This window comes from Parasteatoda tepidariorum, chromosome 5, assembly GCF_982258835.1.
Source record: "Parasteatoda tepidariorum strain Cologne lab strain chromosome 5, Ptep-v5.0, whole genome shotgun sequence".
NCBI lineage: Eukaryota > Metazoa > Arthropoda > Arachnida > Araneae > Theridiidae > Parasteatoda > Parasteatoda tepidariorum.
In genome coordinates, this window is record NC_141759.1 from 93,551,060 (window position 1) to 93,575,387 (window position 24,328).

At 30.9% G+C, this 24,328-nt stretch overlaps 1 protein-coding gene across 2 annotated transcripts in view; it reads left to right on the forward strand.

Moving 5' to 3' along the window:
* The window catches only part of LOC107445008 (very long chain fatty acid elongase AAEL008004), a 49,164-nt gene that overhangs the window by 16,735 nt on the left and 8,101 nt on the right, over positions 1-24,328 (forward strand). For both annotated transcript variants that reach the window (XM_043042237.3, XM_043042239.3), the window contains exons 2-6: positions 4,034-4,154; positions 13,785-13,975; positions 18,165-18,254; positions 22,549-22,605; positions 23,418-23,523. In XM_043042237.3, the coding sequence (XP_042898171.1) occupies positions 4,088-4,154; positions 13,785-13,975; positions 18,165-18,254; positions 22,549-22,605; positions 23,418-23,523 (511 nt within the window). In that variant the 5' untranslated portion in view covers positions 4,034-4,087. The remainder of the gene's footprint in view (positions 1-4,033; positions 4,155-13,784; positions 13,976-18,164; positions 18,255-22,548; positions 22,606-23,417; positions 23,524-24,328) is intronic.

Sequence of the window (24,328 nt, forward strand, 5' to 3'; positions counted from 1 at the left end):
TTTTCCACAGTAAGTATGCATGCATGAAAATTCCGGCTTCTAAACTACTTATCAATAAAGTGGTACATTAAATTAGGAAATATCTTCTAGTAATGACTTAAATTTACTACCACCTACTAAAACTTTTTAAAGACCGCGGGAACCCTGCTATTTTAAAAGTAATTGTGCGAAATTTATATTTGAGAATTGAATCTGTAGTGGTGGACAAGTGAATAAAGCAAACCAATCATATTCATAAATTAAAAAAATCTTTAGACATATATTTGCTACCACTTTCTCAGTTTTACTAGATTTTATATTAAATGGCTCTTTCGTAAATTGGTTTACATTCATAGTGGTCTAATCGGACTACCTATATGATACCGTGTGGAGGTTTTCAGTTATAGGAGGTGTTGTATCTCAGTTTTAATATAAGCTCAGATTAAGTTTTATATCAGCTCCCAGTAAACCTCTTGCCCATAGAAAGTCGCACAAACCCGAGAGAAATATACCACATTAAATCAAATAGAAATAATTTAATGTTCCTTGGGCGGCCCAGTACCATTTGATCCATGGACAGGTACCGGTCCGCGGCCCTGGGGTTGGGGATCACTGCTTTAACGCTTTACTTTTAACTATTACGGAATTTCCGTATTCCAAGAAAATATATTTTCTAGTTGTAACTAAGTATTTTGATCAATGTTTTAATAAATTAGATTCAAAAGAATTTTTTTTTTGGTCAACAGTACATATAAATTATATAAACTAATATTTAAAAGGTCAGATGGACAAATACTCATAGTTAGAAGCTCTTAAAAACGATTTAAAAACATTCTATTTCTATCAAAATTTATTCTTTAATAAACTGTATCAAAATTTATTCAGTTTCAATTTGTATCAAAATTACCGTGTGGAGGTTTTCAGTCCAGGAGGCGTTGGTTTTAACCAGGTTTTAATTTTTATTTTTATTTTTAAAGTGAGCAAAATAATCTGTCTGAGTAGCAGAATTAGGTCATGAATGGTTCTACGTGATAATTCATTTAAGAATCAAATTCACGATGTTTGAAGCTTAACTATCTTTTTTGTGTGTGTGAAAAGAAACAATGTGTTATTTTTTTACACTCGATTTCACACAAAAAAGCAGATGATAAGTGGTTCTTTTCATGACTGAGTGATATGAATGAATGAGCATTCAAAAGAGTTAACCTTAACCTTAACTTACGACGTGAATGGTGTCAAGATGAGGTCAACTTACATTAGGCTACTTAAGATGTTTGCAAACGAATATGAGGAAGACATTCTAACAAAAATGTATTAAATCATTACTTTTCCTGCCAACATCACGTTTCCTTTCCACTTCCGGATATTGAAGTTATTTTTTTATTTTTTTATTTATTAGGGTTTTGATTAATGGCAACATTTAGCAGTCAATATTTTTCCTAGTCGTGATGAAATTACGATTAAATCGATGGAAAAAAAAGCAGAAATTTGTTTAAGTTTCATTAGCATCCAAAAAACCATCATTAAGCTGTAACATCGCTTAAGTTCAAGTTATTGAAATGCATGCAATGGTTTGCCAACAGCAGTTGAGATAAAATAAATAAATAACATTTTCCAGGGTGTGTTTCGTTTTTGAAAAGTGATTAAAGGTGCTTGGTTTTGATTTACCTTTTTTAAAAGGCTTTAAAGATTCTTTTTTTTTAATTCGGGGTGTGTAAAAAGTGCTTAATTTTCTATCTTTTTAAAAGAGATTTTTTCCTTGCCGTAGCCATTGTTGTTCTAGGCTACAAAAAAAGCATGATTTTCATAATTTTCTCTGCAATATGTATCAAAAACTAGATCATGATTTTGTGAAGTTTTTGAATTTTATTGATTTATGTTTATAAATAAAGAGCTTAGAAAAAAAAATTATAACTGCACAGATCCAAATTATGATTTTTTTTTTGGAAATGATTAAAAATATTTTTTGAGTGCTTAAAAGTACTTAAAAGGTGCTTATTACTTGTTAAAAAATCTGGCTACGAACCCTGTTTTCTTATTATGCAGAGCTCTCAAAGTTTCGTCAAAAAATATTTAAATGGTTGCTAACTAGTTATCAGCGTCAAAATATGATCAATTTAATGTGCGATTTATAACTCACGAGACGTAATATTGTATTAAATGTATCGGGATTTTAAAAATCTCATGGAAATTATCGGTTATAATTACCAAAAAAAAAAAACGATTGAAAAAGCTATTGGATTTATAACGTAATCGGCAAAAATAATAACGAGTTAAAATGTGATTACTCAAATTCGAAAATCGCGTATCGTAATATCATATTAAAGATATAATAGCCAACTTCTACGGTCGCTGAAGAAGGTTTTATTAAGTGATAGTAAAACAACAATAAAAGTTGTAAGCATTTTTAAAATCTCAACTATTTAAACACACAGTTCTAACTAACTAATCAAGTTTTTCAGAGTACCTGTCCATGTATGGATATCTGCTCTTTCATCTAAATTGAATAATATGTGGTGGAAGGGAAGGGAGGTACTGCGTTAACATTAAGTTATATCTCAGAATGAACAAAAATTGATAAAATCAAGTCTGAGTCATACATAAAAATAAATCGCAAGTTGATACATAATAAAGGGAACAAATTGAAGATAAAGAAAGAATATTTACACTATTTACAAATTTACAAAAAAAAACACACAGTTCTAAAATAGATCATATTTAAATATTTTTTAACTACTGACTTGAAGTGGTAGTTTAAAATTTCTTAAAAAAATTTAAATTGAAGATTTAATGCGTCAAAACGCGATGACCACTAAGAAAATGTTTTCTCAGCGGCTGTGCAAGTGGGCAGCATTGTAAAGATATTGTAGTTTCTTAAAAATCCTGCGGAAATCCAAAGTAATTTCTGCGGAAAATGTGATCGAAATACAACATAGATTTACAATAGAATGTGTGAAAATTGAGCCCGTCAAAAAGTGATAAGTTTCGAAATTTTTTTTTGTTGTGTTTAGAAACTTTTGCGGGCCGTTAGCTGTGCACCCCTTTTTAGATAATATTCAACAAGTGTATCAGACTTCTATGCATACAATAAGTTTCCAAGAGCCGTGGATAGAGCGCTCGCCACCCAATGAGTTGAACCGGGTTCGAATCCCAGCGATGGCTGGTTGATACGAATTCCGCACCCGGCTTGCACCGACCACAGTATTAAAGTAAAATATCCTTGGTGGTAGACGGATCATGGGTAAGATTCCCCTAGCCATCAGGCTAACCGAGGGAGGTTTTCGCGGTTTTTCTCTCAGTATAACTCAGAGTCGGGTCGTCTGCTCTACCACTGTTATAAAGTAAAATAAAATAAATTTCCAAACTTGTGAGTGATAATGAAATTTTTTTTGATCAATTTGTGAAAACAAGGGGTGTTTTTTTAAGCATAAATTTTTCTAATAGTTTAAAGTTTTGGCGAACCTTTAGGAATCAAGTATTATATTTATTCCTTTCTTTTCCACCTATAAAAAATTAATCTAAAAACCATATGCTACTTATAATTTTGTTTACAAAAGCAGTTTTAATTGCTAGTAATCCCGGTTTCACGTTAGCTTGATTACTGTAATCAATAAAATTTTGCTCATCTCCGAACCACATTCACTAACAGCTTTTATCAATTGATGCTTGCAATCATAATTTCTGAAAGATGCACGATATTTTTTTAAAAGCCAATGTTATCTTAATTACCGTAATCAATAACAGTAATTTTTTTTCAAGGAATATTTTATTTTGATTACTATAATCAATTGTAATTTGATCAGTTCTGGACCATAATCACCATCAGCTTTTATCAGTTAAAGTTTGCATTCATATTTTTTTTAAAAATTCACGATTTTTTCTCCTAGTCAACGCTACCTTGATTACTGTAATCAATTACATTTTGCTCAACACAGGACCATAATCACTAACAATTTTTTTCGGTAGATGTTTGAATTTATAATTTTCGAAAATTTATAGATTTTTTTTTTTCATATGTCTTCTTTGTTTATTTATTCCTTAACTTTGATTTCAGATAAATTTTTACCAGAAAAGAGGGACTTAATTCCTTCGATTCGAAGAATTCACAATGGAATATGTTGCACAAGGCTTCCGAACACCTTTTGAGTTTTACACATGGATGATGTCAAAAAGTGGTAAGCATTACTACTCATTTTTATTAAACAATTGGATACCTGAAAGTGACATCATCATTGCATTTGTCGATTCAGGGGCCAATGAGATTCGACCCACATGTGTGACGTCACTCACAGGTATCCATCAAGTAAACCTGATTTAAATCATATGGTTAGACATAGTTAGACACCTTCCTCTCTAGTTGCAAGTACCCAATTGTTTTAAGGATTATTTTGTTATGCTTTGGTTATTATGGTTTGACCAATGAAACTTGCTAATTTAGACTTATCTATTGGTAGATTATAAGTATAAATTAGAAGATTAGTCTAGTCCCGCAGCGGACTGGTCGTTAAGACACGGTTCCCAGCAGATCACCGAAGTCAAGCATCACTGGCTGCAGTCAGTGTGCAGGTGGGTGACCACTTGGATTAGTCTGCGTAGGGACCGAGGGTGTGCGGTATTGGTCCTCGTTAAACTGTGCTACTGTAAAGTGCTCGACTTCGCGTGCAGGTCGTTAGGCTTCCGAAGCGGGGGTGCCATTCCCTCTACAGAGGATCAAAATTGTGATGGCATGTCTTAGGATCATCCTCAGAGATGTTTCCCAGACCGTCGCCAATAGCCCATTATGCAGCTCTAATGCGACGTAAATGAACTACAACTACTACAACTACAACAAGAAGAAGATTAGTTTAAATTTCTGTTATACTAATTCGATGGTTTTTAAATTTGTCACCTTCTTTTAAAAATTCTTCCAGACCGTAATAATACTGAATATCAGAGTTCTGTAATTAAAATAGAATTTTTAGACAAGATTATGCCTTACGCAAGGTTTACCATAAAAAATTTACGCTAATTAAAACATTTAAAATTTTCAAAACCTTAATGAAACATGTGTAACTATTTTTTAAATTTTCCCCTGTTGTTGCCACCCTGACAAAATAAAATTTTCGATCTCTATAAACAATTGTTATGGTATGGTTATGGTTATAAATTCAGAAAACTATTTCACCCTTATGTTCTTTATGTGACTCAGCCTTTCATCCTTTCGATAAGTGAGCACCAAGCATGCTTGGGAACTAAACACTGGAGATTTCGCGTTTGGCTGACCAATTTACCGGAACATCTGCTCCTGCACCCCAGAGCCCAAGGTCAAGAAAATTGAGATGGGCACAGTAGGCCTCGGCCCTCTATGGGCTGTCGCGCCACTGAGTTTAGTTTAGTTTTAAAATGAACACTCGGGCAACCATAGCGACTGCTAACCAAAATGATCTCAACCCACTGCATAATTACAAACACAATGAATGGGATAAGGGCCGCTGTACGGCCCAGGCACCTATATGTTATTCCAAATTAGGACTAAATGAACGCTAAACACATATAGGTTAAATTTGCAAGACACGAGGGAAATAATTAACTCTTTATTATACATGACTTTTTAATGTTTCGCCTTAAATTATAATAGGTCATGATGCGAAACAGTGTTTTTTGTTTTCTTCCGTTTATTGGTTTGACTTTACGGTTCAATTAAGCTATAATCGATGAAGAAATCGGTCGACAATTGATATACTATCTTTGTAAACCGAAAAAACTTGGTAAACTGCGTGTATTAAATTGTTTTTATTCCTTCACAAATACTTTTGAAGGATTTGTCATGCTTCCTTGCTTTTTATCAAAGTGGTAGCGTATGCAAAATGCATTTAACTTTCAAAGTGCCGACAAGCAATAAATATTTTTAATGTGGTCAATGTTTTTTATTGTGAAAGTTCTAAAATTAGGTTAATTTGTCGACAAATTTCGATTACTTACTAACTATTAGAGCAGTAACGCTTTAGAGCACGATATATAAACTTAATTGTAAAACTTAAACGATTTTTAATGGAGTTTATGAGTTAGGAGTAAAAGTTTGAGAAATCAAAAGGACTAATTCAACGTAACAGATATTAAGAGAAGTCTTGTTGAAAAATATCTTTAAAAATGTGTTATTTTTATTTAATATTTATAATTAAAATGATGTAAAGTAGTTAAATTGCAAAATATTGCTATGTATTTTAAAATATCAATGCTTCTTGAAGATTTATCCTAACATTAAAGTTCCGAAAATATCAAGCAATATTGTTTAACATTTTATAGGCGATATTTTCTAAATTTTCAGCTATTCCCCTCTCACTTGGTTTTTTTTTTAAAATTTTTTAATCTTGATTTCTAATTGTGCTGGAGTTTCAATATCACCCAGCTCTGGTGATTTAACTTTTTACAGGCGACATGTTAATAAATTTTAGCTATTCCTATCAATACTGTCTTTGAACTTTTGTTTTTCTTTTAAAATGCAAGAATTCCGATATCCTGTAGCATTAGTGTTTTATTTATTTATCTATTCTTTTTCTTTTTTTTTCTTCTTCTTTTTTTGTTGGCGATATTGTCTTACTTTACTGCTATTCTAAAAATTTTAAACGCGCGTTTCCGTTACGCTCGTGTGTTTTCACGTTTGACAAGCGACACATTCTTCAGTTTCCGTTGTTCCTCTCATTAGACTTTTTAAACTAAATGTTAAAACGAACGCTTCCGTTTAGCACTTGCGTTTTAACATTTGACAAGACATTCTTAAATTTCCGTTATTCCTCTCATTAGGCATTTTGAACTAAAATTTTTAAAAGCACGTTTACGCTTAGCACTTGTGTTTTAACATTTGACAAGACATTCTTAAATTTCCGTTATTCCTCTCATTAGGCATTTTGAACTAAAATTTTTAAAAGCACGTTTACGCTTAGCACTTGTGTTTTAACATTTGACAAGACATTCTTAAATTTCCGTTATTCCTCTCATTAGGCATTTTGAACTAAAATTTTTAAAAGCACGTTTACGCTTAGCACTTGTGTTTTAACATTTGACAAGACATTCTTAAATTTCCGTTATTCCTCTCATTAGGCATTTTGAACTAAAATGTTTAATAGCGCGTTTACTTTCAGCACTTGCGTTTTAACATTTGATAAGACATTCTTAAATTTCCGTTATTCCTCTCATTAGGCATTTTGAACTAAAATTTTTAAAAGCGCGTTTACGTTTAGCACTTGCGTTTTAACATTTGACAAGACATTCTTAAATTTCCGTTATTCCTCTAATTAGGCATTTTGAACTAAAATTTTTAAACGCACGTTTACGCTTAGCACTTGTGTTTTAACATTTGACAAGACATTCTTAAATTTCCGTTATTCCTCTCATTAGGCATTTTGAACTAAAATGTTTAATAGCGCGTTTACTTTCAGCACTTGCGTTTTAACATTTGATAAGACATTCTTAAATTTCCGTTATTCCTCTCATTAGGCATTTTGAACTAAAATTTTTAAAAGCGCGTTTACGTTTAGCACTTGCGTTTTAACATTTGACAAGACATTCTTAAATTTCCGTTATTCCTCTAATTAGGCATTTTGAACTAAAATTTTTAAAAGCACGTTTACGCTTAGCACTTGTGTTTTAACATTTGACAAGACATTCTTAAATTTCCGTTATTCCTCTCATTAGGCATTTTGAACTAAAATGTTTAATAGCGCGTTTACTTTCAGCACTTGCGTTTTAACATTTGATAAGACATTCTTAAATTTCCGTTATTCCTCTCATTAGGCATTTTGAACTAAAATTTTTAAAAGCGCGTTTACGTTTAGCACTTGCGTTTTAACATTTGACAAGACATTCTTAAATTTCCGTTATTCCTCTAATTAGGCATTTTGAACTAAAATTTTTAAACGCACGTTTACGCTTAGCACTTGTGTTTTAACATTTGACAAGACATTCTTAAATTTCCGTTATTCCTCTCATTAGGCATTTTAAACTAAAATTTTTAAACGCGCGTTTACGTTTAGCACTTGCGTTTTAACATTTGACAAGACATTCTTAAGTTTCAATTATTCTTCTCACTAGGCTTTTTTAACTAAATTTTAAAACGCACGTTTCCGTTTCGTACTTGTGTTTTAAAATTTGACAAGCGACGCATTCTTAAGTTTCAGTTATTTCTCTCAATAGGCTTTTCGAACTAAATTTTAAAACGCACGTTTTCGTTCAGCACTTGTGTTTTAATATTTGACAAGCGACACATTCTCTTTAGTTATTCCTCTCACTAGGCTCTTTAAATTAAATTTTATACGTGCAAGTATTCTGCTATCGCTTATCACTAATGCTTACAGGCAGAGTCATGGTGGCTCAGGGGATAGAGAGTTTGCCTTCCAATTAGGTGAAACGGATTCGAATCCCAGTGATGGTTGGTCGATGCGAAATCCATATCCTGCTCGCACCGACCACAGTGCTGACGTAAAATATCCTCAGTGGTAGATGGATCATGGATTAGAGTCCCCTTGTCGTCGGGCTTACCGTGGGAGGTTTTCGTGGTTTTCCTCGCCTTGTAACGCAAATGTGGGTTAGTTTCATCAAAAAGTCCTTCACAAAGGCAAATTTCTCTCAATACTTGAATCAGGAGTTCTCTTGTCTTCTGGATTCGGTTCAAAATCACAAGGCTACGGAGTTGAACATTGGTAGTCGTAAGGTTATGCTTGTACATTTTTACGTTCTTTTGATTATACATTTACTGTGTTTTAAAAAAAAAATTTTTTCCTGGAACTTGATACCTTAAGTACTGCTCTGTCAGCTGTGATTATATTCTGAGTTACAAACATCTTAATATTTAACCATGTGTAGTTGTTTCTTTTTATTAACTTTGCACTCCTACTGAAGATGCGATATGCTTCTGATTGATATTGTTTATTTTCTTTGTAACGTTAGTTTGTATTTAGTTCATTTTTAAGTTACGCTGTTTTCTGGATTTCATATTTAATATTCTCCCTATTTGTTAAAACTCTAATTTGATAATTTTGAATATGTTTGCTTATGTGATTGAACTGTTGCGCGCACATCGGATGACCCCTTGCAGGGGGCGGGATGGGGTTAAGCTAGTTATTGGTAATCTAATCATAAAATTAATTCACTTTACGAAGTCAATTTGATACATAGCAGGTAAATAAACACTCTGAAACATTAAATCAAATTGGAAAAGCACACACGGCAGCAGAAACCAAATTTGTTTTATATAACAGAAATAAGACGAATATAAAATCTTTACAATTAAAAAAAAGGAAAATATAAATGTGTGTTTGCAAAACAGTACTTCATCAGGGGACACACTGCCTGCAAACACACAGGAGCCTTTCTGTTGTTAGTGGATTTAACCAAAACTAACAGTGCCCCGAGGCCCCATAATGAAAAGACAAAAATAGATAACCTTTACCACAATTGAAAAGCATTATAAAATTGAAAAGGAATCACAACTAAAAAGTACAAAATTTAAACCAACAAATGAAACGCCTCCTTCAAATCACAATATAAATAAATGTAAGTAAAGTAACAATTACAGTTAATTAAAGTGATAATAATAAAATACATTCCCTATCAGTAAGAGAAAAATCAAGTGCTGACACCTGTTTTGGAATTTCTAAACATAAAAACATCTATTCAGTAAGCCGACAATTTAATCGGCTGTTCAACGACGGTTATAAAATAAAATAAAATGCTTGCATGCAACAACACAATCTAAATTTTTAGTTATTCCTCTCACTGTGAAATAAATTTCTGAAAATACAACTATATTCCACAGATTCTTGGTATAAAATAAATAAATAAAGAGAGAGGTATGAGGGCGTGGATGATGAGTTCGTTAATCTTATCGCGTCTTCCTTATTGCCTATTCTCCTCTGTCAATGGCAAGGCTAAGTGCGTAACCTAGTGCTTGCGATTTCCCATTCAATTAGCATGCTCCCAACATAACTCGGTCGGTCAAGTGCAGCTGAGATAGCTAATAAAAGTGCCTCAACAATCTCGGTCAATCGTTTATTGGAAGCATGTTCTTTTTTGAGTAACGCTTGAATTGTTTTTGTGGAAGAGGAAAAGGATTTATAGTTTTTTTTTTCTTTTCTTTTTTTGTTTTATTTCTTTAAGAAAAGATGTAAACAATAACTTTGACTTTTAATCCCCCAAAAACTATGCAACCTCTATAGAGTTGTGTTGTTACAGCGTTTTGTTTCGATTACTCGTGATGCGTTGTAAACAAGATATAATTACTATGTATGGGAAAACTGAATTATTGCTGATTACTATTTTTTTTTTAGTTTAATGACTTAGGGTTGGCTTACATAATTTGTATTTACTAAATGATGACCATCTAAAATATGTATAAGGTTATGGGAACACAATTTCCTGAATTGTTCTTATAAAGGTTTTTTTTTGTAATTAATCTCAATTTTCTCTCTAAAATATAAATTATGAGCCATTGCTTGTGGAATTTTTGTTGCTAGAAGGTAACATTAATTCCAAAGCTAAAAAACTTCCAGCTGATGGACGATTTAAAAACAATATATCATTTTTTGATGTTCTACTTTGAAATAATATTTTAATATTTTGAAATTGAAAACTTAGAACTTGAATCATTGAAATAAAAATTTTATAAATTTTAATGGTGCAAAAAATTTCGTTTCTCAAGTTTTGCATCCAAGAAAATATTTATTCAAATACAAAAATAATCGTGTATGTTGCTCTTCTTTATTTCATTTTTTTGTATTTTGTGAATATAATTTAGCATGTGTGTATTAGAAATTTTCTCGAAGAAATTCTCCGATTTAACTTTTTGAAACCACTCATTTTGGACGAAAATGAGTGGTTTCAAAAAGTTAAATTTGAACACACACATTTGTAAATTTTGAATTTAAAATGCAAATATCTATTTTCTGGTGGTTGTAGCAGACAAACCTCAATTTTGTCATTGAACATTTTGTGTGCTACTATGCAAATTAACAATTAGATATCTGTTGCACATTAATTGTTTAATTTATAGGTCCACATTAAAGTCATTGTAGCCCGAATTTTTTAATATGCAATTAAATATTTTGAAAAATATACTTCTTATTTTAATTCAATACTTTTGTTTTGTACAACTTGGTAAAAATCTGACAGTAATATTTAATGTTCCTTCAAACATAAGAGTCCTACATAAACATTTTGATAAAGTTGCGGCCCGCCATTTGATTTGTGTTTTTAATTGTGGCCCCCGGCCTCATGTAAGTTGGAAAGCCCTGATCTACATATTAAAAAAAAAATCACAAGTTTAAAATCTATTTGGCACTTTGGCGATTGTTGTTGGCGCAACAGATTACGATACGGAAAGATTCCCTTTTATTATTCAACCAATTTCATTCTCTATTTACTATTTTATAATTTTCTTTGTTCCGAAAAAAGAGAAAGAGAAAAAAAAAAGCTCAAATAATATCTCCCTCTTAGAATAATGTGAAATAAAACATCTCGTCTATCGGGCAACATTTGTAGCTGTAATTAATTGATGGTACTTAACTCAAGCCTTTGAACTCTTGATTATTCAGGAAGTAATAACTTGGCATACAACTAGCGGATTCCTACTCAACTGTAACAAATTTTCGCCGCAGTGGTTAGTTGAAAATGACCTCACGTACATGTTTAATTTGCAAAACCCACTGCCATATTTCAGATGATAACATCTTTTAAAACAAATGTGTCACATATTCTGCTTACGGATATAGAATATTTTTAGCCATATTTATTTTCTGTTTTTAATGTGTGTCGTAAGGTCAGCTCCTGTTTGAAACATAACTCAGAACGGGTTTCATTGGTCAGTAATAATTGATGTAATAAAATATAATCTCTTTTCTTGTTGTTGTTTATGTTCTATTTCTTATCGATATTCCTAGCAATGATGAATTACCTGATCTTGATTTAATATGTGGGTTTACTTAGCAAGGCAAAATGAACATGTTTTTTTTCTTCTTTTTATGATTAAGTGATTTGGATGCTCTAGATCAATTTTAAATGGAATAGTTTAAATTGAATGTTCAGGAATGTTTAAATTTGTATGCATTTCATTTGTTATGCATTGCGGAAATGGTGTTTTTGAAGTAAAAATAGTTGTAACAGCTACCGGTGTAATTGTTTTGTGACTGAGTGTTTTGTAATTGTGGTGTGATTGAGTGTTGTGATTGAGTTGTGCGATTGTGAGGAATAAATGATCGAGTTTCACTGGGGAACAATTACTTCGGTTATAGGTTGCATGAGATTATTGATCGGATCTTAGATATTTTACCGTTGCTGAATTAAAATTAGATATCGGTCTCTCTCGATAAGCTACATTTCTTATGCAATTAAATAATGTATTCCTATCAGGATTTTTTAAATCTCGTTTGAAGGAATACTTATTATCCCCTCTTATTTGCTACGTAGGGAGTGGTGGAAATAAAGCAATACTACATTTCTGTTTATAATGCGATACATTATATATGCGAGTGCAATTTATGAAAATAACCTTATATCATATAAAACAGTTCACATTGTAACAGTTTTTATCTTTCTTCACACTTTTTTTTTAATTTCGATATTTGTAATTTCAATTTAGAAATTTTAATAATTCATATCCCTGGAAACATATAATATCGTCAAGGGCAAGTTTATGATATAAAAAACGTGAGAGTGATAAAATTTTCGATAAAAATGGGCAAATAATTATTAAGGAAAATAATTTGAGAAAAACACCTAAAATTTTGATAACTTTCAAACAAATTGGAAATTTGATGGAAAAAAAAAACTCCAGCTAAGTTTCCAATTCAAAATCGTCCTCTCATAATTTAAATTCCAATTCTGTATTTGCATTTCAGCAGGCCAACATGGCTATTTTTACTACAAGTTTAACAATTCATAATTCTTGAAATAGTTATTGAATCGTATTTTTTTATTCCAACAATTTCCTACTGTGCAAAAAAAAAAAAAAAAAAAAAAAAAAAAAAAGAATCACCTTAATAACCTTTGTTTTAAGGATCTGATTTTCACGCACCAAGTGTCAATCTTAATTGTATATTTGAGCCACGATGGCTCAGGGGATAGAGCGTTCGCCTTCCAATGAGGTGAACCGGGTTCGAATCCCCAGCGATGGCTGGTCGGAATATGAATCCGCATCCGGCTTGTACCGACCACAGTGCTGACGTAAAATATCCTCAGTGGTAGAGGGATCATGGGTTACAGTCCAATTGCTGTCAGGCTAACCGTGGGAGGTTTTCGCGGTCTTCCTCTCCATGTAACGCTAATGCGGGTTAGTTCCATCAGTTAAAGTCCTCCACGCGGCAAATTTCTCCCAATACTTGATCCAAGAATTCCCTTGTCTGTTGGATTGGGTTCAAAATTACAAGGCTACGGAGATGAACAGTTGACGTAAACCAGAAAAATTGGGTCTGCTGTTCAACGACGGTTGTAAAATAAAAATAAAATAATTGCATATTTCAATTCCTGACTATCAAAATAAGGGTAAGCAAAAGTTTGAAAAAAATTGAGTAAAAAATATGGGTTCTAGGAAGATATACTAAAAACACCATTTTGAAAAAAATCTGTAGCTTCCCGAACAAAACTAATTTATTCCCACACCAGCATTAGGCAAGATCGAATACTTGTGTAAATACAACAAAAAATTTGTACCCCAATGTAGTGGCACTTTAAAGCACATTTAGTAAATAAAGAGATAAAAAAAAGTAAGCCATCAGTACACAATATTAACATGATGTGTAAAATAAAATAATTTTAAATTATTTATATGTTTTCAGATACCAGGACAATCAACTGGCCACTATGCGGTAGTCCATTTCCTATTTTGTCAATTATTTTTTCCTATGTGTACTTTGTCAAAGTCTTGGGTCCCCAATGGATGAAAGACAGGCCGCCATTTAAGATTGAAAGACTTATTGTATGGTACAATATTTTAATGGTCATCTTTTCAGCGGGCTTCTTTATTTATGTAAGTACATTCAAATCGTTCCTTTTTTTAAGATTTGCTGTTCTAAAATTACAACTGTAGTTTGGAGTTTTGTTGCTTAAAAACCGTTCAATCAACTTTGCTAGAAATGAGAGTCGTGAAGCAGTTTTTAGTAAAACACGGCAAGACCGTAAAAGTACGGTGTCCAAAATAGAAAACGGACCACTCTGAATAACTTTGATCGGATCTTCATGTTACAGGTCTCGATCTTAATGGTTCGAAGGGTTGACCTCAAATGTTCTAATTAATAAGAGCAGATGATAATTTATGCTACACAGGCGCAATTACACATTTTCTTTGAATAAACATAGCTTTTTTCAACGAATTCGGATCTCTCAACTCAAAAATATATGGGGTTGTCGCAATCTGGGAAATATGGTCATTTCAGTTTAGTCAAGAGAGGGGTCAGAAAATTTGTCCTCATAATGTTAATTTTACTTTATGCGTATTTCACCATATCTCGGGAACTTATACGGCTAATTGAAACATTTTTGCATACAATTGCAAAATAAGTTTATCCAAAGATAATTTCATGCAAATAATAATTTGTAGTAAATATTCATTATTTTTTCCCAATTTTATTTAATAAAAGAAGCAAAGAGTTTAAACTGTAAGGTAAACTATTTTTTGCATCATTTTAAGGAATGCAAATTTACGTGGTGAAATACAAAATTTGATCGAAATCAATCGAATAGTTCGTGAGAAATCGAATTTTAAAAAAATGGTATATTTAAAATTTGATTTCTCAGGAACTATTCGTCCGCTTTTGCATAAATTTTGTATTTAACCCTTTCCACTCTGATGTCCCCACTGAGGCACCATCAACAGTCACCACTTTAAAATTATGAAATTTTATACTTTAATAATTATTAACCACATTATTTGAAGAATTTTAAAATTATATAATAACAATATTATACTGTGTATTTTAAATGCTATTGTACTGGTATTAGATCAAGCAGCTTTTAAAAGTACTCCGAGTGCAAAGGGTTAAATCATGTAAAATTACATTCTTTAAAGTGTATATCCTCAGTGGTAGACGGATCACGGGTATGTAAAAATTTTTTCAACTATCATAAAACAAATAATAAATAGTTTTAAAAAAGTATTTTTTACGTGAAATTATATTTGGATAAACGAAATTTATAATTGTGAGTAAATTTTTTTTTAATTTGCCTAAAAAATAGCAATTGCAAATATGCGCACAAAATAAAATTAACATTGAAAGGTCTAACCAAACTTTGGATTGCTCTCCTGATCAAATTATGGAGACCATATTGCTGTTATCCTTTATATTTTGGGGATCAGAAATCCGATTCCGTTGGGGGAAAAAGAAAAAAATTTAAAAAAAAGAAAGAAAGTTATTCTAGTGGTAATTAATGTATTATTTTTTTTTATTCAATTGAACTTATTTTCCATACCACTACATATAAATGCTTTAAAAGTTCATATGCAATGCCGCTTTATTGTGGGTCTGCGGTAAAACTTTTAAAATGTTGGAAAAATTGTCAAAAATTTTGAAAGCTTTGGTTTGTAAATGTTTACCATTGTATAAAATATTTTGCAAAACCGTACTTTTTGGCAGGCCAGCATGCGTTAACGTGAGTTTCAAAATAAATAATATGTATACGCTTAACGTTATACGTTGAAAATTATTCAATTATGGACATTTTTGCCTGTTAATAAATTTAATCATGACGACATATCTTTAAGACAATATAGCGTTGAGCGTCAAGAGCAATCAGCGATTACTATTGGGTGGGAGGGGGAGCAAGTACTATGAGCTAAACTAAAGTGCGTAGGCTAAGCATAATGAGTTAAACAAAGCTGAATTATGTGAACAGTGGTTGTTAAATGGAGGTTTTACTTTATGATTTCAATAATCTTTTTAAAGTTGAAAATTAAATTTTTTAACAAATCAAGAAAATGTAAAAAATTAAATAATTACTTTTTATTATAACTACCACTTTAGTTTTCAAATTTTTTTCTGCATTTCTGCAAAAATAAAAATAAAAAGTCTCAGAGAATAGCTTTTGATTTGCTTGATTGAGTCTAACAATGCTTACAACTTAGAGATATGCAGTACACAAAATATGGTCTGACGACTTGTGCGCTTTTTGTAAAATATTTTATGTAAACATGTAACCCTTTTGAAGGCCGTGGTAAGTACACTTACCACCACGTTTTACCACTTTTAATTTAGGTTTCCATTTTTCAATAACTTCAGCTTTCTTGAAGTGAGTTTGAATAAAATTGGTAACCATTTCTCACTTTTAAAAAACGCATAAAAGTTATAAAATACATAATTCCTTTTGAAGTTTGTAGCATTTAAAGAATTTATTTTATAAATAAAGAAAAATAAAAGTCAGTAAGTTCCTAATAGGTCATGTTAAATATATTTATCACCAAAAAAATGGCATTTTTATAAACTAAATGAGTTTTTTTTATATCAATTACTGTTCTTAAAACAACTTCAATTTAAAAAATAATTTACCTTTACTAGAAATAAAGGGCCCATTAAAGGGTTAAATTCCAAAGCTTTCAGAATTTTTGATAATTTTAAAAGCTTTATTACGTAATAGCTGGAATAAAATGGCGTTGTATATGAACTTTTAAATCATTTATATGGAGTGGTGGGGAAAATAAGTTTAAATTAATAAAAAAAAATTACATTTGCACATTAACTTAGCTGCCACTAGAATAAATTTTTACAAAAAGCTTCGAAAGTTGGCAGCCCTGCATAAAATAATAAAGCACTATTAATTTATTTATGAATTAATGTTTAAATAAAAGCATTAATTTTTAATAAATCAATTCCTCAAATATTAACATTAAAAATTTAAATTTTTATTGCCACTGTCTGAGTTTCTCTGAAGTTAATTTCAAATGGAATTTTTTAAAGAGTTTCTAATTTTCTGTGATAATAGCGGGTGTCATAAATTCAAGGGTAAAATTACAAAATGTACTTTCTGAAGCTTTTTGATTTGCTAAAAAAAAATGAACAATTCGTAAAATTTAAAAATGCTACGCAAATGAGAAAAAAAAGTTGAAATCTAATGCTTTGTGTGATTCTGAAACGAAGAAAATGTTCTTGATAATAACTATTTAACTAAACTAAAATATTATAATTAACTAAGATATTTTCCAAATGCAAATGAATAAATTAAACTAGTACTTTTCACCTTGACGTTCAGAAAAATTAATTTCAAAACAGGTTTAAAAAGAAACAAAAGTCATGATCAACCGAACGCTATTAATACTATACTATTACTATACTACTAATACTATTACTAACATTCAAACTAATAATTAGATATGCTAATTAAATTGTAACAATATCAGCACACATTAAAAGTTCGACTAGAAATAAAAATTTGAAAATAATTGAGTCCCACTATCCAGTAAATTTTATGTTCAAAGTCTTATCTATTTCTCAAAATATTGAATCATAAGGTGCATTAACTTTTTGTCTCTTTAAAAACACTAAATTAATCATAACTTTTTCTTTTTTCTTAAACTTTTCAAACATATTTAATTACTTGATTAAAAACTTCATTGGCATCAAAAATATACAAATTAAAAATAACTGTCGACATGTTTCAAGAGACAAAATGGGAGCCTGCTTTTGAGCTCTCAAAAGCAGGCGACTATTTTAAAGACTTGTCTCTTGAAGCATGTCGGCTGTTATTTCCAATTTGTATTTTTTTGAAGCGAATGGAGTTTCTGATCAAGTAATATCGTTAGTTTCTTGAGTATATTTATTTAATAACATTTATTTGTGTTTATGAAACTATTAATTCTTTATTAAAGCCTGCTCCTTTAATATTTAAATAATATCGTTTGTTTTATTAAACAAAATGGCGACGAAATGACGTCGAGAAAGATTAAGGAAACAAATAGTTTTTATTAATTTCTATTTTTCAAAACGTATATTTAAGGGAAATACATCTAGCTATTAAAATTGGCCAACTTAATTCGTAAAGCCAAAAAGAAATTGGAACCTGACAAATTTTCAACAGCCTCAGAAGCACTTGATACCGCTTTTCAGATTTTTCCCTGCTGTTGCCACGCGCATAGAAATAATCAAATTTTATTTCTTGATATCTATTATATTATTACTTATACAGTTGCATTGTTACTGATGATAGATTTCCTTCTAATTTTATTTTAGGGTGGAAGCTATTCATACATACCGCCTTGGGGACAATTTAGTTGGATTTGTGAACCAATCAACTACGCAGATGATCCCGATACGATAAAAGTAAAAAAGTTCTAAATATTATGTTCCAACTGCAGTTAAAGTTTATAAAACAATTTTATCACTAGAAAGACTGAAACTTAGTGTATACCTATATCGCCCAAAAGCAGTCAAAATGACTGCATTGTGATTGGATGTGTAAAGAAATTTGTTTAAAATTAAATTCTAATATTCTCTATATTATTTACAGTTATATAACGCGTTATTAGTAAATATTAACAATAAAAAAATTATATGTTGTACAAAAAATCACAAAATTCTAAGAAATTGTGTCATTAGTGTCTTTCTAATTGAAATTAAAAAGCAGTCGAAATGACTTCCTTGGCAATCTAGTATTAATAAAAAACGTGACTTTAAAATTTTTTTATATCATGTCACGATGGCAATAATTATGTAAACGGAAGAAAAAAAACTATCCAAAACGATAGTTTTCAAGTTTTAAACAATTGCAGAGACGACAACTTGGTGCGTTTTGAGGAAATTTTTATGCGGTGGTAACAAAATTAATGATTTAATATAGGACTCTTAGCTCAGAAAAATTTGTGTTAAGCTATTTTGTGTACCATTGCATAAAAAAAAGTTAATATAAAACACAACTTTTTCCGATCTGAGGGGCTTTTGGCGAAAGCCTGTCAAAATGTGAGTATCTCTCTATTTAATTTATAAGCCTTAATTGAATACGCATGTCCCAAAATGTATGTTAATCAATAAACCTGTTATTTTTCTCGGACTGGGATTTTTAACCCTTTTGGGACGGGTGATTCAGAAAAGCATTCGTACAAAATCAGGATCAGGACGTAATTAAATAAAAAACGGTAACTTAACCGGTTAATGCCCAGCGTCATATATTTAGGACAGTTCCTTTTTTCAAAGACATTCATTGTGGTGGGAAACTCTTTTCAGTATTTTCATTTATCTGGGTGAATTAAAGGATTCTCAGATACCACAATGATTTAGTTATTTCTGATTAGATCTAGAATTATAAGGAACAAGCACTTTTTGATCTATCAAAGAGTTTTTGAATGCTTTAACAGTAGAAAAACCAATTAATTTCGATAATATATTATACCACTTTTTCCATAAAACCACTTTTTGTATCATTTCAATTTATAAATTCGGGACAAAACGGGTTAAATGCAGTCGTTTCTAATTTGACAGACTGACTTCGCTTTTACTTTAATTATTGTTAGTTTAATCATACATATAATCAATGTTAATTCAAACTATAACTAAATAGTTTTTATTTTGAACAAAGTAATGGTGAATTAAATAAATCAAACAATTATAACTCCGTCCACAAATAAACTGCGAAGAATTACTTTGATTACCAGTTTTATCCTTTTACCCTGATTGATACGGTTTTATACTGGCACGTATTTGTGACAGTCGGCGCGAAAGGGTTAAAGAAGGGTAATTAACGAAATTTATGTAAGTTTTGAACTTTAACTCTTTATCCTTTCATAAACTTTTTTGCTTAGAGCGAAGCATTTAAAAATTTCCCATATTTTAATATTTTTTGAAGTTCAACTTTCTTTTCCAAAATCGGAATCCGTAGTGGGAAAAATAGAAAAGAAAAAGCCAATTTGTCATGGTTACATTGTTGCGTTTCGCCTAATTGCGAAGTTCTGGTCTGATTCGTTTTGTAACATTATTTAACCGAAAATAATTCTTTCGGCACGTTTTTAGGCTTAATATATATTTTTTTTTTCTCGAGTTTAATTATAGAATGCGTAGGCATTTTGGAGACAGTTTTAAAATTAGTTTACTAACTTTGTCAATCCAATATGGACTATAGGTCAAACTGTCATTTCGCTCTAAATAGCCTGAGAGATAATGTTAAAAAATGTCAGTAATTTTAATCTCTTAAATTTTTTTTAAACATCTGTGCGTTAAAACAAAGCGATTGTTTTTGCCCTAATTTAAGAGCGTTTATAGCTAAAAAATTAATGTTTTTTTTTATTGGTGGCATTAAAAACGTGCATAAATAAAAATTAATAATAGTTAGTTAGAAAATCTGCCTCTAAACGAAAGCACATAAAAGAAATATGGTTATAATTAGTTAAAAATTAACTCTTTACTCTCTGAAGTCCCCGGGAGGAAAAAAATGTGAAGAAGCCCTTAATTTTGTTGTTATTAGTTATTACTAGAGCCCGGATTTTGATGACCTAAAAAATCTCAACTAATGCCCTTAAAAAGTGCAAAAAATGCCCTTAAAAAGGGCAAAAAATGCCCTTAAAAATCCAAAAATTGTGCAAAAAATGCCTTAAATAAAGTAAAAATATTGAATTAAAAAAATGTTTTGCTGTTTAAAATTATTATAAGTCATTTAAAAAATATAAAGCAATGCAATACTTGTTCTACGTTCATTAAAGTTTGAAAAATATGTGTTACATCCTAAAATAACAAAAAAAGGAAAATATATTGACACCAAAATATTTTTATTTTGTATAGAAACTTTAATGATATAACAACTTCCATCTCATAATATTACTAAATATCAGAATTACATTGGATTATTAAATCTTTTTTGATAATTTGAAATGTAAACGAGCGTCTCTTGTCTGAAAGTAAATTTTCATTCCTGCAGAAGCTCCTTTCAACGTCTACTGATGTTATAGATGCGTACTTGAAAAAGACGGTCTCACTTACTGACAATTCTTCTTCAATTTGAAAAGATTTTGCTTCACCTGTTAATATTCTATAGATTTTCTTCATTGTTTGGAAGCCAGTGTAATAATGAAAATTGATAAAAAATAATAAAAATTGGAAAAAATTAACAAAAAACTTTAAAAAATGCATTAAAATGCAAAATACGCCCCAAAATTTAATGAAAAATGCCCTATAAATCTAAAAAAATGCTCTAAAAGACAAAAAATGTCCAAAAATGCAAAAAAAATGCAAATGTCATCAAAATCCGGGCCTTAGTTATTACTATCTTTCATGAAAACTTTTTATTTTATTTTATAACCGTCGTTGAACACCCTCTCGATTTTGGGCTTACAACTAATAATGTTCAACTCCGTAGCCTTGCAATTTAAACCCAATCCAGAAGACAAAGGAACTCCTGGGTCAAGTCTTGAGGAAAAATTTTGTATTCGAGGAATACTTTTGATGGAACCCACCCACATTTGTGTTACATGTTGAGGAAAACCACGAGAACCTCCCACGGTCAGCCTCACGGCAGGGGGACTCTAACCCATGATCCGTCTACCACTGAGGATATTTTACGTCAGCACTGTGATCTGTGCAAGCCGGGGGCGGTTTTCATACTGACAAGCCATCGCTGGGATTCGAACCCGGTTCATCGCATTGGAAGACGAACGCTTTATCCTCTCAGCCACCACTGCTCTCGTGAAAACTTTATAAAACGCAGGGATGCTTTCTGCAAAAATTCTAATAAATCGGTTGCGAATTAAATAGTAAAATTTGTTGAATAAGGAGTAGCTGAGCTGCGATGGCTTAGGGGATAAAGCATTCGCTTTCCAATGAGGTGAACCGGGGTTCGATCTCGCCGTTGGCTAATCGATACGAATTCCGCATCCGGCTTGCACCGACCACAGTACTGGCGTGAAATATCCTCAGTGGTAGATGGATCATTGATCAAAGTCCCCTTGTCGTCAAGCTAACCGTGGGAAGTTCTCGTGGTCTTCCTCTCCATGTAACACAAATGCGGGTTAGTTTCATCAAAAAGTCCTCCACGAAGGCAAATTTCTCCCAATACTTGATCCAGGAGTTCTCTTGTCTTCTGGATTGGGTTCAAAATTACAAGGCTACGGAGTCGTAAAACCAAAAATTGGGTCGGCTGTTCAACGTCGATTATAAAAATTATAAAAAAATAAAATAAGGAGTAGTTATATAGTAGCAATATATACAGGATTTTCATATTATGCTATTGTTTTATTGCATTAAATTATTGCAAAAATATACAAATTCTCTGCATAGAGAATTTTAATTCTTCGCTATTACTTTATTCTTTGATTTCATATTCTGTCAACGTATGCAAAAGAGTTGAGTATTAAAAAAAAAATTCTCACTTTTTTAATTAACCGGTCAATTAAAAAAACACGATTGGCTGGAATGTTATCCTTTTTCTCCCTCTTATGATAATTTAAAAGAAAATATTGTTGTAAAAATTTAATTTAAATAAATTTCGTTTTAAAAATTTTGTCAGAAATTAAATTTGAATTTTTTTTAAATGCTCATCAGTTTTCTTAACGTTGTATTTTATTATAGAAACATTTATTAATTTATGGCTCATAATTATCTATTTTTTAAAAAAATGTATTTTAATTTTTAGATGATTTCTATAGGATGGTGGTTTCTTTTACTAAAAATAGCAGAATTTTCTGATACGGTAAGCTTTGAGTTTAATTTTTTTCTCCATAATATTTAATTTCGTAAAAGACATAATGTATTAATATTTTAGAAATCGTCGCATAATGATTTATTAATTATTATGATTATTATAAATATCTTGATATTATTTTATAGTTTCCTCATAATTTTATTAATATATTTTAAATTTTAAGTATAGGTAATTTTAAATAAAAATTCGATATTTTCGTCTTGTTTTTTTTTTTTTTTTTTTTTTTTTGTGTTTCTATTACATTTGCTAAATTGTATTAGATGATATTTTATAGTTAATTTTTACCTAATTTAACCAATAATGTAAATATTTAAGTAATGTAGGATATTTTAATTTACAAGAAATAGTAGTGTAAAGATAAAAGCCTTTCACAATTTTTATTTTATTATAAAATTTAAAGACATTGGTTCTTTTAAATATCGGTACTTTTCATTGCATCATTTTCGAAAATTTTAATAGCAATTTTTTACTTAGTTAATTACCTAGTAATGTCTAGTTATAATGTAATTAATAGAAAATCCTCGTGTATATATTTCCTAGCAATTTTTTTATCAATTAATAATTTGAAAACATTGGTACTTTTAAAAATACTGGTTCTTATGAAAATATCGGCTACCTTTAACTAAAATCTGAATTTTTGTCTGATTAAAACTGTGTCTTACTATTTTTTCTTCCACCAGCTAAATTTGGATAATTCTCTAATAATATTATTATTTACTAAATATTCATGTAGTCTTATTAACATATCAAAAGTATTATTCTAAGGCAGATTTTTTAGAGAAAATTTATAATTATTTCAGATATTTTTTGTTCTTCGTAAAAAGTTCAACCACATATCTGCTCTTCATGTTATTCATCATTCATTAGTTGCTTGGGGTATCTGGATAGGCATGAAATTTGGTGCAGGTAAATTATTACATATTTTTATTACAATTAGAACTAGTGTTTTTGTTGTCGAAGGCCATTAAGGCAAGGGGTGCGATTGCTCTTGCTTTCCAGTGGCGCCATCTATGGTCAATAATTCGACTTTTGCTCCATTCATATGTCACACCCATTTATAGAGCGGACCCATTCATACACCCATTCAATCATCCACAGAACGTAATTTTGACATGAATCAGAGAACGATCAATCTCCAATTATGTACCCCTAGAGCAGTGTTTCCCTAACTTATGACTTTTGTGTACCATTTCTAAATTTTTCGTAACGCTGTGGACCACTAATAAAAATATGAGTGAATTTTTACTATAAAAAAATTGCACGAAAGTTAAAAATCACAACTGGCTGTTGACACTACTAATTATTAACTGCTAACTCTGCAATATAGAAAAATACGTAATCGTAAATTTTCATGGCTGACTTTGTTTTCAAAAAAAAAAAAAAAAAAAAAAAAAATTGAAATTTTCGTTTGTTGCAAGATATTTCGCATAAGAACCCCTAAACTCGTGCCCCCGCTAAGCTGTTCCTGTACCCCAGGGGGGTATGCGTACCACACTTTGGGAAACACTGCCCTAGAGATATAATTTGTTACAGGAGCATGGGGGGGCTGAATGAATGGATGTATGAATGGGTCTACCCTATAAACGGGTGCGACGTATGGTGTGGCAGAAGTCGAATTCTTGGCCATAGATGGCGCCGCTGGAAAACAAGAACAATCACACCCCCTCTGCCCCAATACGTCAACAACAACAACAATGATAAGTGGAACCCT